The sequence below is a fragment of the Penicillium cosmopolitanum genome (assembly GCF_028827165.1).
Source record: "Penicillium cosmopolitanum strain IBT 29677 chromosome Unknown utg000008l:1.0-4398992.0:1.0-4402845.0, whole genome shotgun sequence".
NCBI lineage: Eukaryota > Fungi > Ascomycota > Eurotiomycetes > Eurotiales > Aspergillaceae > Penicillium > Penicillium cosmopolitanum.
Window position 1 is genome coordinate 2,602,485 of NW_026622678.1, and position 13,118 is coordinate 2,615,602.

General features: G+C 50.1%; 4 protein-coding genes across 4 annotated transcripts; 1 reads left to right on the forward strand and 3 right to left on the reverse strand.

Moving 5' to 3' along the window:
• Positions 1–526: 526 nt before the first annotated feature.
• On the reverse strand, positions 527–8,531 carry N7509_007556 (type I polyketide synthase; the record flags this gene model as incomplete). The annotated part of the gene is made up of 6 exons (XM_056632193.1): positions 527–1,429; positions 1,483–1,803; positions 1,858–6,524; positions 6,578–7,115; positions 7,168–7,693; positions 7,762–8,531. The coding sequence occupies 6 exons, from the start codon at positions 8,529–8,531 to the stop codon at positions 527–529; spliced, it is 7,725 nt and encodes a 2,574-aa protein (XP_056487744.1).
• An 841-nt stretch (positions 8,532–9,372) lies between these two features.
• Positions 9,373–10,280, forward strand: N7509_007557 (uncharacterized protein; the record flags this gene model as incomplete). The annotated part of the gene is made up of 3 exons (XM_056632194.1): positions 9,373–9,414; positions 9,491–9,509; positions 9,592–10,280. The coding sequence occupies 3 exons, from the start codon at positions 9,373–9,375 to the stop codon at positions 10,278–10,280; spliced, it is 750 nt and encodes a 249-aa protein (XP_056487745.1).
• Positions 10,281–10,463: 183 nt separating this feature from the next.
• On the reverse strand, positions 10,464–11,498 carry N7509_007558 (uncharacterized protein; the record flags this gene model as incomplete). The annotated part of the gene is made up of 2 exons (XM_056632195.1): positions 10,464–10,901; positions 11,280–11,498. Coding segments are annotated over 2 exons (657 nt in total), but the record flags the coding sequence as incomplete, so codon positions are not given.
• Positions 11,499–12,131: 633 nt separating this feature from the next.
• Positions 12,132–13,003, reverse strand: N7509_007559 (p24 family protein; the record flags this gene model as incomplete). The annotated part of the gene is made up of 3 exons (XM_056632196.1): positions 12,132–12,149; positions 12,246–12,641; positions 12,806–13,003. 3 exons carry the CDS (start codon positions 13,001–13,003, stop codon positions 12,132–12,134), a joined length of 612 nt encoding a protein of 203 aa, XP_056487747.1.
• Between the last annotated feature and the right edge of the window lie 115 nt (positions 13,004–13,118).

The following is a 13,118-nucleotide window of genomic DNA, read 5'->3' on the forward strand; positions in this document are numbered from 1 at the left end:
CTCTAGTATTAGTTATAATATATTAGAATATATTAAAATAGCATAGTTAGGATAAAAGAGTGGGTGAGGGTGTAACGAACTGGGGTTGTTACCATTTGCGGATGCCTGACGTAGATGGCATCCACTTAGGCATCCACGCCTACATGTACTTAGTTCTATCTCAGCTTCCTCCTTCTTCTTCTCCTCAAGCTATCTTTTTTCGTCGAACAGCTACTGTTTCCTTTGCTTCGTATGCTACGCCGTACCTTGATCTCTGTGAGCATCTGAGCATCTGAGCAGAGGGTGTGTAGATAGGCTACAAGACTGAAAACTGTGCTAAGGCTGAAAAGAAAGTTGCCTCTGGTCTAAAGTGTTATAAATACATATTATTCCAAGATCAGTAATTTTTATCTTTGTGACCACCGAGTATACTACTATGGTCTACCAACTACTTGAGTGACGTTGAGAAAAAATCTTTTTAGAGACCGAAAATCCAATTTGTGCAATTACAATCAAATACAGAAAAGCCAAAGATACAGATACAAGATCACTCAACGCCATTCCGTACTTCAGCAACATCCAACCCCCACTCAGCCTTCATTTCAGCAGTGAGAATACCCGACTTTCTCAAAATATGTTCCGCAAGTGCATGTAAGGAATCACTTGTTAGAATCTCGAGGATCTGAAGATTGGCCTCCAGCTCTCGAGTGATCCAGTTTCTAATTTCAATCGCAACCAATGAATCAAGACCGTAAACTGAAATGGGTGCTGAAGGATCCATATCCTCCATGGGACGCATGAGAATGCTTGAGATTTTCTGCGCAAGAGCGTTGACCGTAACGGCTTCAGCACTCTCACGGCCGCGAGATTGGCGAATTGCGGATGCAGGTGATATCTCGGTGTTGGACTGCACGGCATCGACCAAGTCGCCTGTGCCTGCGAGAGTTGACACGCGTAGCAAGTGCGACAGCTTGGTATCGTTGACCCAGAATGGTTGCTCGCTAGCAGGATATTTCTTGACACCATCGAATCCTACTACGCAGTGGCCTGCGCAGGTATCACGCATTTCCTTTCGAATGGCAGCGGCGACAAGGCCGCGGATCTCAGCTGCACAAACAGACTCTGTTCCCAGTTGAGAGGAAATCTGTTCGCGTTTCTTGTCATCTGAGAGATATCCAATACCACGAACAACGGGGAGGTCGATTGTTGTGCAGGGAATGTTTGAGACCTGCGAGTATTGAGCGAGAGCGGCCATGAATGTTCCACTGGCTGCGTATGCTGCCTGGCCCATATTTCCGACAAAACTGGCTGCTGATGAAAGTGTAACAAAGAAGTCGAGGTTCCCCTTCTCCAGGTTTTGCAGGGTATTTTGCAAGTTCCAGATTCCGTGTACTCGGGGTCTCATAACTGTATCGTAGTCGTCGAAACTCTGCTTTTCGAAAAGCATGTCCTGTTTTTCAATTAATACGAGTTCTTCATCAAATATTTCAATTGAATGCTTACTCGAAGAACCATCGCACCGTATACAACACCTCGAGCAGGAGGTAGCTCGGCGAGGAGTGGAGACAAGTTCTCTTCAACGCTTTGCTGGCTGGAGATGTCACAGCGGCACACGTCTACAGTCACGCCTTGTTGCTTCAGATCGTGGATCGTGTTCTGAGCCAGCTCAGTTGCCGCACCGCTTCGGGATACAAGCACAATATGGCGGGCGCCCTTTTGTGGCATCCAACTGGCAATATCAAGACCGATTCCACTAGTTCCACCCACAACGATGTAGGTAGCATCTGGTCGAAGAAGCTTTTCTTCTTTCCGTGCCGGGTATACCTGCAAGAATATTTAGTTCAACTCCTCATTGCTATGTTATAGATAGTAACCCACCTTGACCTTAGAATCATTCGTGATCGAGACAACCATCTTGCCAATAACCTGACCGCCTTGCAGGGCACGGAAGCCAGCTTCCACGTCAGATATCGGGAGTGTAGTAATGGGCCAGCGCGACTGAGCTCGGGAGTCGGCGAAAATCTGGAAGGAATTACGGAAGAGTCGCTTCAGAAGCTTGGGTCGCTTTTCTCTCACGATGCCCAAGTCCACCGATGCAAACGAAACGTTCTCATTGAAGTGGGACATCTCAAGCCGCGAGTTAGTCGTGATATCTCGCTTACCAAGCTCAATAAATCGACCAAACGGTGCGATACACTCGAATGTAGCCTGTAGGGCATCGCCACTCAAGGAGTTCAGGGCAACGTCCACACCTTCTCCGTCAGTGGCCCGGCGAATGCCTTCAGCAAATGAGGTATCACGGCTGAAGAAGATCTGCTCGTCCTTGAGATTGTAGGTGTCCATCAAGAATTTCTTCTTTTCTATACTTCCGACTGTTGCATAGATTTTGGCACCGATGCTTTGAGAAATGATAATGGCGGCTTGACCAACACCACCGGCTGCTGCATGAATGAGAACAGTCTCATCTTGCACCAGACGACCCAAGTCAACAAGAGAATAGTATGCTGTGCAGAATACCGCTGGAATCGAAGCTGCGATCTCAAATGACATATCATCTGGGATGACCCATGCGCACGATGCTGCACAACGTGTGTATGTCGAGAGGGAGCCGGGTGACATGGCACAGACTCGATCGCCCGTGGCGAAATTGGTCACTGCCGAGCCAACCTTTGAGACGACACCACTGCACTCTTGGCCTAGCTTGTCTCCACGAAGCTGGCCCATCGCCATAAGAACATCGCGGAAGTTCAGACCTGTGCAAGTGACTCTGATCTCAACGTAATCTGCGGGAAGTGGATCGTTACGGGCATCATCATCGGTAAAGTACATTTCATCCAAAGTCCGGCTTTCTCCAGCAGTGAGACGGAGTGGACGATCCGCTTGCTTGAATGGTTGTAATGCTGGCGGTGCATCCGCTGTTTCTTGTTGAACGCTGATATTGAGTTGATGGTTGTCGATCAGACGGGGAACACAAATGTGGCCATCGCGGACAACGAATTCCATGTCACTCTGCATCAGTTGCGATTTGTGACAGTAGACTCCCTTGAAGACATTTAGCATGTGGTGGACGGCTTGAGCATCTGACATGCTCTCCTTTTCTCCCAGGTCGAGCGTTGCGAAAGGCACGCCGGTTTCGGACCGAACGGTGCGAGCCAATCCAACAATCATGTTTGCCCCAAGAGATTGACGATCCAGGTTGGTATGACGCACAATCCATAGGAGACCACGAGCACGACTCATCAGGCGTTGGAGCTCTTGGAAGTTCTCGGGTGTAAGGTGGGACATTAATGACTGATCCATGCCACCGAGGAAGATGCACCATTTTCCAGACACGTCAACCGATTCGAGATCAGATACGCTTGTCGGCTTCACGCCAGTTGCATCGGCCAGGCCGGCCTCAAGACTCAAGAAGGAAATGCTTCCAATGCTCTCACCTCCCACAATGACGATATCTCCAGGGTTTGTGGGCCCAGCTGTGGGACCGTTGGCGGTTGACATGATCAAGCAACCAGACTGGAAAGAGGCTCCCGGGTATTCTTCGACGCAGAGATCAACCCCAGAAAAGTCGTTCGCTTTCATGACATCGTCCCATCCTTCACGGGTCAGAAGGGGCCCATCTGGACGGACCTCGTCACTGGCGAGCCACCATCCAGGCAAGAGAGCGAAGGGGAAATGGCGGGGTTTTGATGCAGTCTCTTCAATCAACATGATCTTACCGCCCGGTTTCAACAATGAGCGGATATTAGCCATGGTCTCGTTAATCTGTGGCGTGGCGTGGAGAACATTGCAAGCGATGACCATGTCGTACGATCCAAGCTCAAAGCCCTGGCTAACGGGGTCAGTAGAAGCATCCAAGGTCTGGTAAGTCATGAGATGACCCCAATCCTCGAACTTCGATTTCGCCTTCTCGAAAAATCCAGGTGAGATATCGGTATAAGTGTAGTGTCCAAAGCGGGGAGTTGATCCTGGCTCGTTACCTCCCAGGCTCTTCAAAATCGGCATTGTGGCTCCTCCTGTTCCCGCACCGATTTCCAAGATGTTCATGTCGCAGTTCTGATGAGCGATCTTGTCAATACAAACCGAGGCATTGGCGTACGCCTCGCGGAGTCCATCCAAGTCCTCGTAGTATTTACTGAGTAGATCCTCCTCAAGCATGAGAGTAAGTGCATCTACCTCGCCGCGCAGAATCTGAGGGAGTAGCTCTCCAACTTTGCAGTTGAATTCACCGGCACCGTTCGCATTACGCGTCTGATTAATGATTTGTGCGGGCAAATCTTCCACCATTCCTGCCTCTCTGCACGTTTGCTGTGCCCAACGATAAAATCTTTGCAGGTGATGTGGCAGAGAAGGGAATTGCTCTTCGGGAACAGCGCTCAGCATGCGTCGCAGCCAATTCTCTGCGACTCTGTCAAGCTGGTGCATTCTCTGAGTACCCTTGCCACCGTCACTAACATCAGGTCGCGGGAGTTGACGGTAAGTATCTTCAGAAAGAAATTCAAAACAGGGCTCCCAGTGAAGTTTATAGCAGATTTGGTTTGGCGCACTGTCTTTCGATCCTTTGATATCATTCGAAATAGGGACCAAGGTGATGCCATCAATTTCCACCGCGATCTGGGAGGGGTCATCAGAGTGCGTAGCGAAGATTCGGTTGCTCAGAGGTCTGCTGGCAGACTCCACGCCAAACTGAGAGCCGTATACATTTAGCGTAGCGCCATGACCAATCTTGGAGCCCAGTGATACAGAGACGTGCTTCACATGCGAAGGAACATATGTCACATGTGGACCTGGCTCGCCAAATCCCTGAAGCAGCCACATTGTCTGGGTGCAGAGGTCGAGAGTCACTGGGTGGATGATGCAGTCGGTTTCGTGTTCATTGGGCATGCACTCCTTGGTATTGGGGACCTCGATTGTGGCGACAGCTCCCTTCGTTGTGTTGACGGAGATATTCTTCAGGCCTTGGAAGAGAGGGCCATAGTGAATACCACCGCTGGAAATATTTTCATACAGGGTGTCCGTATTCACAGCCGTTCCGCAGGAAGAGTTGATTTCCTGCACCGTCCGTTTCATGGAACCAGTTATTTCCATTTCTTCCCGGGAACCGCTCACGGGGTTGGCTTCCTTTGCTTCTTGCACCATGACAAATCCACTGACATGTTGATCCCAGCCTCTTCCTTCAGCCCAGGAGAAGACTTTGAACTCATGCCAGCCGAGAACAGCTCTTCCCGGAGCATCAGGTCGCACAGGGCGCAGACTTAACATTGTTTCTACCGTCGCGTTGTCAGGGATTGCGAGGACTCGACTGATGAAAATATCGCGAAGCTCAATCTTCCCCGGTATCAGATGGTGGATCTGTGCTTGTTGGGAGATTGCTTCCATGGCCATGGCCAAGAAACCAGTCATGGGATATACATTGCTGTCATGGACGCGGTGCTGTCTGATCCATGGATGATCGTCTGCCCGAATGATATTTCTCCACCGAGGCTCGAAATCTATGTTTTCGATGGAAAGCTTTCCCAGAATATCGTTTCGGGCAAATTGAGGTCGGTACAGGTTATCGCATAGCCTGGCATTAATCCAGTACCTTTCCGAATGGTTCCAGGGGTACTTGGGGAGGTTGGTCAAAATAGCGGGCTTGCGTTCACAGGTGTTCAGATTCGGAAAGTTGATCTCCTGAAAGTTGAGGGTCATCATGCCAGAGTTAAAGAGGGAGATGGCGAGGTCCTGGACAGCTTCTATGGCGTCAAACTTTCTGTTCAGAGTATGTTCAAATTGCATGTTGCGGTTGGGAGCGTGGGTATGGACAATGTCTTTCGTAGGTGTTTGCAAAGCAGGATGGGGACCGATTTCGACCAGCGTATCGATCTGTCCTGTGGGCTCCTCGGTGTTGAGCAGACTCTCCACACCTTTGACGAATTCAACTCGCGAGACAAGATTCTCAACCCAGTAAGAAGCATCAAGCACACTTCCCGGGACAAGTTTACCATAAACGGTCGAATGGAATGAAACGCGAGATGGCTGGGGGGCAATTTTTCCGAGCAACGATTGGTATTGCTTGGATACACTCTTCATGTGGTGGGAATGATAAGCGACATCAACGTGAAGCATGCGAGTAAAGATCCCTTCCTTATCTAAGGCGACCTGTAGATTTGAGATGACGTCCTTGTCGCCGGAAAGAGTGACACTGGTATGGCTGTTCTCGCATGCAATGACAGCCCGCTTGCCTTTGATGGCGTCTAGGATCTGCTGGATATCGGAGGCTTTAGCACCAACAGCCAACATGGCACCATGGATAGTGTCATCATTAGCGACGATGTTGGCAGCCACACCTCGACAATATGCCACGCGTACACACTCATCCAGAGTCAAGACACCTGCAGCGTATGCGGCAGCAATCTCTCCGCTGGAATGACCCACAACTGCCTTGGGACGAATACCCCACGACGAAAGAAGGTCTACAAGTGCCAGTTGAACTGCTGTACATGCGGGCTGGCTCATGTATGCGGCGGAAATCTTGCTCGCCGTTGAGTCTTCTAAAAGGAGTTCGTCTGAAAGATAGCGTTAGGAACCGAGCCAATTATCTGCTGGTGATATCACGTACCAATGATGGAGAAAGTTGATCCAAGAGATTTCAAGCAAGTATCCACATCCTGCATCGTCTTCCGGAAAATGGGGTATGTGCTCAAAAGTTCTTTGCCCATGCCATGCCATTGGGCGCCTTGTCCAGTGAACACGAAACCGATCGATGGCTCACGGGATGATCGAACAGGCTCTGGGATTTTCGCCCAGGATGCGCTAAGGTCCGAATTGTGTGAAGATGCCACGGCCACGCGCCAAGGGTGGAAACTCCGTCGTTGGCCAAGAGTGTAGGCCAAATTATCCATTAGGCTGTCATTAAAGATGAACGGGTTGAGATCCATGTATGTTGCGAGTTGTTTGATTGTATCCAGAGCCGCCTTCTTGTCATAACCGGATGCAACGAACACCTTCCGTTTGAGAGGATCCGTGTTCTCCGAGCCTAGGCCTTTATGACGAGGGGCACGCTCCATGACAATATGGGCATTGGTCCCGCCAAAGCCGAAGTTATTCACGCTTGCGTAGTTTTTACCCCGGGGCCAGGGCTGCAATTTCTTCGGAACCTGCTTGAAATGAGCAAATTGAATAAACAAGTTTAATTTTATAATTTCTCACCTTCATATTCCACTGGTCCATTGGAATCTCCTCATTCGTCTTTTGATAATTGCAGTTCGGCAAGACAAATCCGCGTTCCAGCATCAAAGCCGTTTTGATAACAGCTACAATACCACTGGTTCCTTCCAAGTGACCCATATTCGATTTTATGGAGCCAATGAGTAACGGTTGCTTCGGCGTCCGTCCTTTTCCAAAGACAGCATTCAGGGCCGTAGCCTCGAGTGGATCGCCAACTTTGGTACCAGTTCCATGAGCCTCAACGAATCCAGTGTTGGCGGGGTCGACCTTCGCTTCCTTGTAGACTGCTCGAATCAATGCCTCTTGGGCCTCTCCATTTGGCATTGCGATACCTCTTGTCCGACCATCCTGGTTGATTCCGGTGTTGACAATAACGGCTCTGATGGCGTCTTCGGCAGCTTGTGCATCCTCAAGGTCCTTTAAAACTATGCATCCTGCTCCTTCTCCACGACCGAATCCGGTTCCTCTATTATCGAATGCATATGATCGACCAGAATCAGCGAGCAGTCTACATTTCCCTCAGTCAGCAACACAGATATCAAAAAGCAAACAAAGTACCAGGGACTCAGGTCTCACCTTGACCGCGTCATAGAAATAAACATCTCAGGAACAAGATTAAGATGACAACCTCCCACAACCGCCATCGAACATTCCCCCTTTCGAATACTTTGCGCAGCCAGGTGCAAAGCCGACAAACTAGACGAACAAGCAGTATCAACCGTAATACTAGGACCGCGAAGATTGAAGTAATAGGAAATGCGATTCGACTGCAACGCAACCGAAGTTCCCGTCGAGTCGTACATAGGAATAGAATCTGCATCCTTTGTGTTGTTCACCTCATAATCCGGAAACGAAGCACCAGCAAACACGCCAATATCCTTGCCAGTAATCGAGTGGTTTGAGACACCCGCATTTTCAAACGCTTCGTAAACACATTCCAACATGATGCGATGTTGCGGGTCCATCGAGCGCGCCTCTTGGAGAGTAATATTGAAGAATGGCGCATCGAATAGACCGACGTCTTCGTGTAGAAAGTGCGCTCCTTTAGGGTTGAATGAGCCGGGTCGATCGGGGTTCGGATGGTAAAAGGCTTCGGCGTTGAATCGGCTCTTTGGCATGGGTGACCAGGCGCTTCGAGCTCGCGAGCATAGTTCCCACAACTCGTCTGGTGTTGTCACCTCGCCTGGAAGTCGACAGGCCATGCCGATAATGGCCAGCTTCTTCGGCGCATCGCCGAGGTTTTCCTCATGATGCTGCTGTTGCTGCTGCTCCTCCTCCTCCGGCTGTCGCTGCTCGACATCGCCGGGCACTGGCGTGCCAGTCCCATTAATCGGCTCTAAATGCATTATTGAGGTTTTCGATTGAAAGAGTCGGTCTTGCTGTTCGAAGAACAAACTATGTACCCTCCACTACCGATATCGATATACGGCACGGCACGTGTTGACAAAAAGAAAACAATGAAAAGAGTGGCAAGTGGTAGGCGAAAAGAAGAGTCGGAAGAATTTCCGTTTGTTTTCTTGGGCTGGGAAGGAAAGAAGTTGTATGTTCACAGAGAAGCCATGAGCCCTTTCCACGATGTATGTGGCGAGACGCGACAACTAAAGGCAGGACAGGGCCCTCGCGGCCCACGATAGGGCTTGTTATGGAGTAGACGTTCGCCCTTGCATGACGATCAAGTGCATGACTGCAGATCAGTGGACAACAGAGGCTCTCCAGCCGGGGGATTTTTGAGACACTGTTCAATGATAGGTGGATCGAAGGGTCCATGCCTTCTTCCCTTGATGACGCGGGCACAAAAATATAGTAGCTACTAGTAGTCTCGCGCCGTTCCACCTGCAGAAGGGTATTGAATCCCTCATTAGTCTCTCCCCCGTGTCTCTCTAGGGTCGCAGATCGGGGTCTCCAGGATCTGATCACACTACACGCACCATTCTTTGGCGAAGCTCCTCTCGCGCGTTGTTGTTGTTGCCGTTGGTGGCCCTTGCTCAAGTGAGGGTGCATTCCAGCGCAGGGGCAAACGGTCACTTCTCCCGGTCCTAGCGAGTACTTTCGCAAGGGCCTACTATTGTTCGGTGGCGGTAAGCTTTCTAGTGCATATTTGCTTCCTTTGAGTATCTTGTTCCCTTATTACATAGGCTGCCTGCCTGGGGACCTTGAGGAGCTTTGAACCTCGTTCATATCGCCACTATGAAATTTCTCTGCTTACTGGGGGCCTACTGCAGTGCAAAGGTATGCTGTGATTCCAGATTTGCGTGATATGTAGATTTAGTTTTTCCTCTAACTAATCACTCCTACCATGCAATAGGGATTCACGGCGCAGCTCGGTAAGTTGGGTGAAGTTAGACGTCGACAGTCAAGTCAGTTAAGGATGTCGGTATACTAACGGGAGCACCCGCGGGGATACAGGGCCGTTTATCACTTCTCTTCAACAGAATGGAGAAGCCAAATTTTTCTTCGTTCAGGGAGAGATAGAGGTTCATCCCCCCGAGGAACATGCTGCGTTCTTCGGGCCTCCGCCATATTATTCCTTTTGTCAAGCCACCAGAGGAAATCTAGGCAAATTCAATATGAGCGACTTCCCCAAGCGCGAGTCGGCCGAGGTATCCATGAGAGAAGCCATTGAGATTGCAGATAATCCAACGTATCTTAATATCGCAAGTGTCCTCGATCGCTTAATCAAGATCGTTGATGCAGAGGGTGACATCGATGCCGTCATTGGATACTCTGAAGGTGGTCAGATAGCTGCATCTCTGCTTATTGAGGAAGAACGGCGACGGAAGGAATATGGACGAGAGCCTCGTCTGAAATTGGGCATTCTGTTTAGTGGCTGGCCTCCCCTCGATCCAATCAAGGGACATATCATGGTTGGAGATGAGGACTCGGATGAGTATGAGATAACTGTTCCGACCTGCCATGTTATCGGGGCACAAGATCCCTTCCTGGATGGGTCGATGGTTCTGTACAACATGTGTGACCCCGATACTTCTGAGATCTATGATCATGGCGGGGGCCATATGATTCCTCGTGTGAAGAAGACGGTTGATGATCTGGCGAGTTTTGTTCGGGAGCAGATGGACGCAATTGTGGGAGCTTGATAAATCATGTACATTCTAGTAGTACTCGTACTTACTTCTCTACTTCTCTTGTTCATGTCATGTCACGTCCACATATCCATATCCTGTGCGGGGTATTCGGAGCTTGAGTGCAATCGTTTTCGTCTCAATCATGTCGATTCATTTCATATCATTTCGTATCAAATACAAGCCTTCAACTCACATTCCTTCTAAAAGAGGCCTTGTCTCCGAGTCCCCTTCATCCAGCCCTTCTTCCCCTTCCCCGTCCCCTTCCCCTCCATCCATCCCAGAAGCCCGTGACACCCTCTCCCTCTCACCCCGCCACCCAAAGATAAGCCCAGACACCGAAGCAAGCAGTCCAATACCCAGAACCCCCCGACCATGCAGTCTCTCATAATCAGACTCCTTCCATCGTCGACGTACCAATCTCACCAAGCAAAACCCAACAACCCCCATCCCAACCAATACCACCATCCCCACCACAGTCCCTATAACAGAAAGAAACGTCAATGTACTAACATTACAGCCAAACGGCATTGCCCTCAGTTCCCACCGCTCCTTGGAGCCGAGCGGGCAGATCTGGGCATTGCTGATGGGGGCTAGGATCGGTAAGCGTGCGGCATTGGGCACGCAGGCCAAGGACTAGTTTGGATACGAGGTTAGCAATAGTAATGGTGCAGGTCAGATGGGCAGGACAAGGCTTGCCCTGGCCTGGAAGGTGCAACTGCTAAACTAAAGTCAAGTACGGAGGTGAAGGAAGAGAGGGGTAAATCAAGCCCAACTGGGACAAAGCAGTGTCGAAACTCGGAATGGGGCGTGAGAATGCAAGGGAGAGAAAGGTGAAACGGTATGTTATGTCGGGGGAATGCGAGAGTCCCACGAGAAAGAGAGAAAAACAGAATAAGCCTTTAGACCTGAATGAATCAGGGGGGGAGGAACAACTTGAGGTGCTGGGATAGGATAGACTCGGAATAGAATAGCATAGAATTAAACATTCAAGTCAAGGTTCGTGTCACATACAGTAGCGCACCAGCTGCAGGCAACATCGCCGGCCAGACAATACGAGCACGACTGACGGCGCCAACAGACGTGGAAGAGCGGATCGCTTGTGTCGAGGGTATCTAGGGATGGATATAGGGACTCTGATGACTCCGACTCAGATTCGGAGGTGGTGTGATTCCGACTCGGAGCCCTGTATTCAAGCTTAAGTTCGAGGGCCATGTCGATTCGATCTTTCATGTAAGGTACCACTCTGCGATCGGAGATGTCCTCCAAGGAGATTCAAATTGGAGGTTGGGCAGTTTTTTCCTTGAGGGTTGCCAATATATAAGCTCCTTACATGTAAGTCTGCAGCAAAGACGAGATGAATGAAAGGAGGAACAGAACAAAAGTACGAGAGGAGTGCAAGTGGAAGTGGAAGTGGAAGTGGGATGTTCAAGTTGGGCGGAGGACGGGTGTGTTCCTTGGGAGAAGAAAAAAGGACCACCACAACTCCAAGAGCGGTTTTAAGAGCCCAATCCGATATTAGCATTAAGATCGGGGTTGGGAATCGTTGATAGTCCCAGTTCTCTGACTGGTTCCCCTTGACTATTCAGGCTTAGTCTTGCGCCGGTTTCTGTACGAGGCATTTCTCGGCTTTGGTATACATCTCCAACTACGCTGTTGTGGCTGGTGGTACAGGTATATTAGACTATCAGAAGATGTTTGCATGGTACCATGACATAAAAAAAAGTAGCAATCATGAGAAATGGTTGGAACACAAGTTGGTCACATTTCCAATATCCACATGCAGACCGTCATCGTCATCGCTCAGCAACGCATTTCATTTCTTTTCGACAAGGAAAGGGAAAGTGGTAAGAAGGTGGGGAAGGTTTAGACAACACGCTTGACCTAGAAATTCGAGACAATCAAATCAGTATACGTTCACGGACACAGACCCGGGGGGCATCATCTCGCTGTGCTGCAGTGCAGTGCAGTGCAACTCACCTCGAAAAAGCGCTTCAACCACCACACCTGGAAGATACCCTCTCCAATAACAACAAACAGCTGGAAAAGACTCCACCACTTAACACGACCGTTGGTGCTCTCGGCCGTATTCCGGTGCACACGCTCGCGAACAACAATGTACCCCTGCTCATCGCGGACCTGAGCCATATTCTCGGAAAGTTTGCGGACCTCAGCCTCCAGGGGATCTTGCGACATTTCCGATTCGGGCACGTAGACGATTCCGTGGACGTTGAAGGAGACTTCCTTTGAGTTGGAGGTCCAGCCCTCGTTGCTGAAGCAGTAGTTGTATTTGCCGTCGGTCTGGGCAGTGAAGGAGTAGTCCTCGTTGGAGATGGCTTGCTGGTAGTATTGGCGGTTGCGGAGAGGGTCCTCGACCTGGAGGGGTCAAACAAGACAATGGTTAGCGGGAGTTGGGATATTGAGATGAACATATTGATTGGAGAACTTGAAAGGTTTGCAATTGACACTCCCTTTCACTCATTCCATCCACAACTCGAACCAGGGGAAGGAGGGAACCTCCAGCGAAAGAGAAGACGTACCCAGAAATCAATCTCCAGATTACCACTGCCTCCAAACTCACGATCTCCAACCTGGAACGTCACGGTCATGAGATCATCCTTGTGTAAGGCTTCGTGGAAGCATTCGCGCGAGTGAGCCTTGAGCTGGATGGTGTGTGCGGTCGCGACGGAGAACCAGCCCAGCGCCGAGACGAGGAGGGTGGCGGTGGAGAAGCGCATGGTGGATGTGAGCGAGTGAGCTAGTACCCGTACGAGGCGTATGATGGATGGTTCTCGTTGCGACGGGGTGTCTGGTGGGGTGGACTTGGAGTGTTGATGTTCAAGTTGGCTCGGT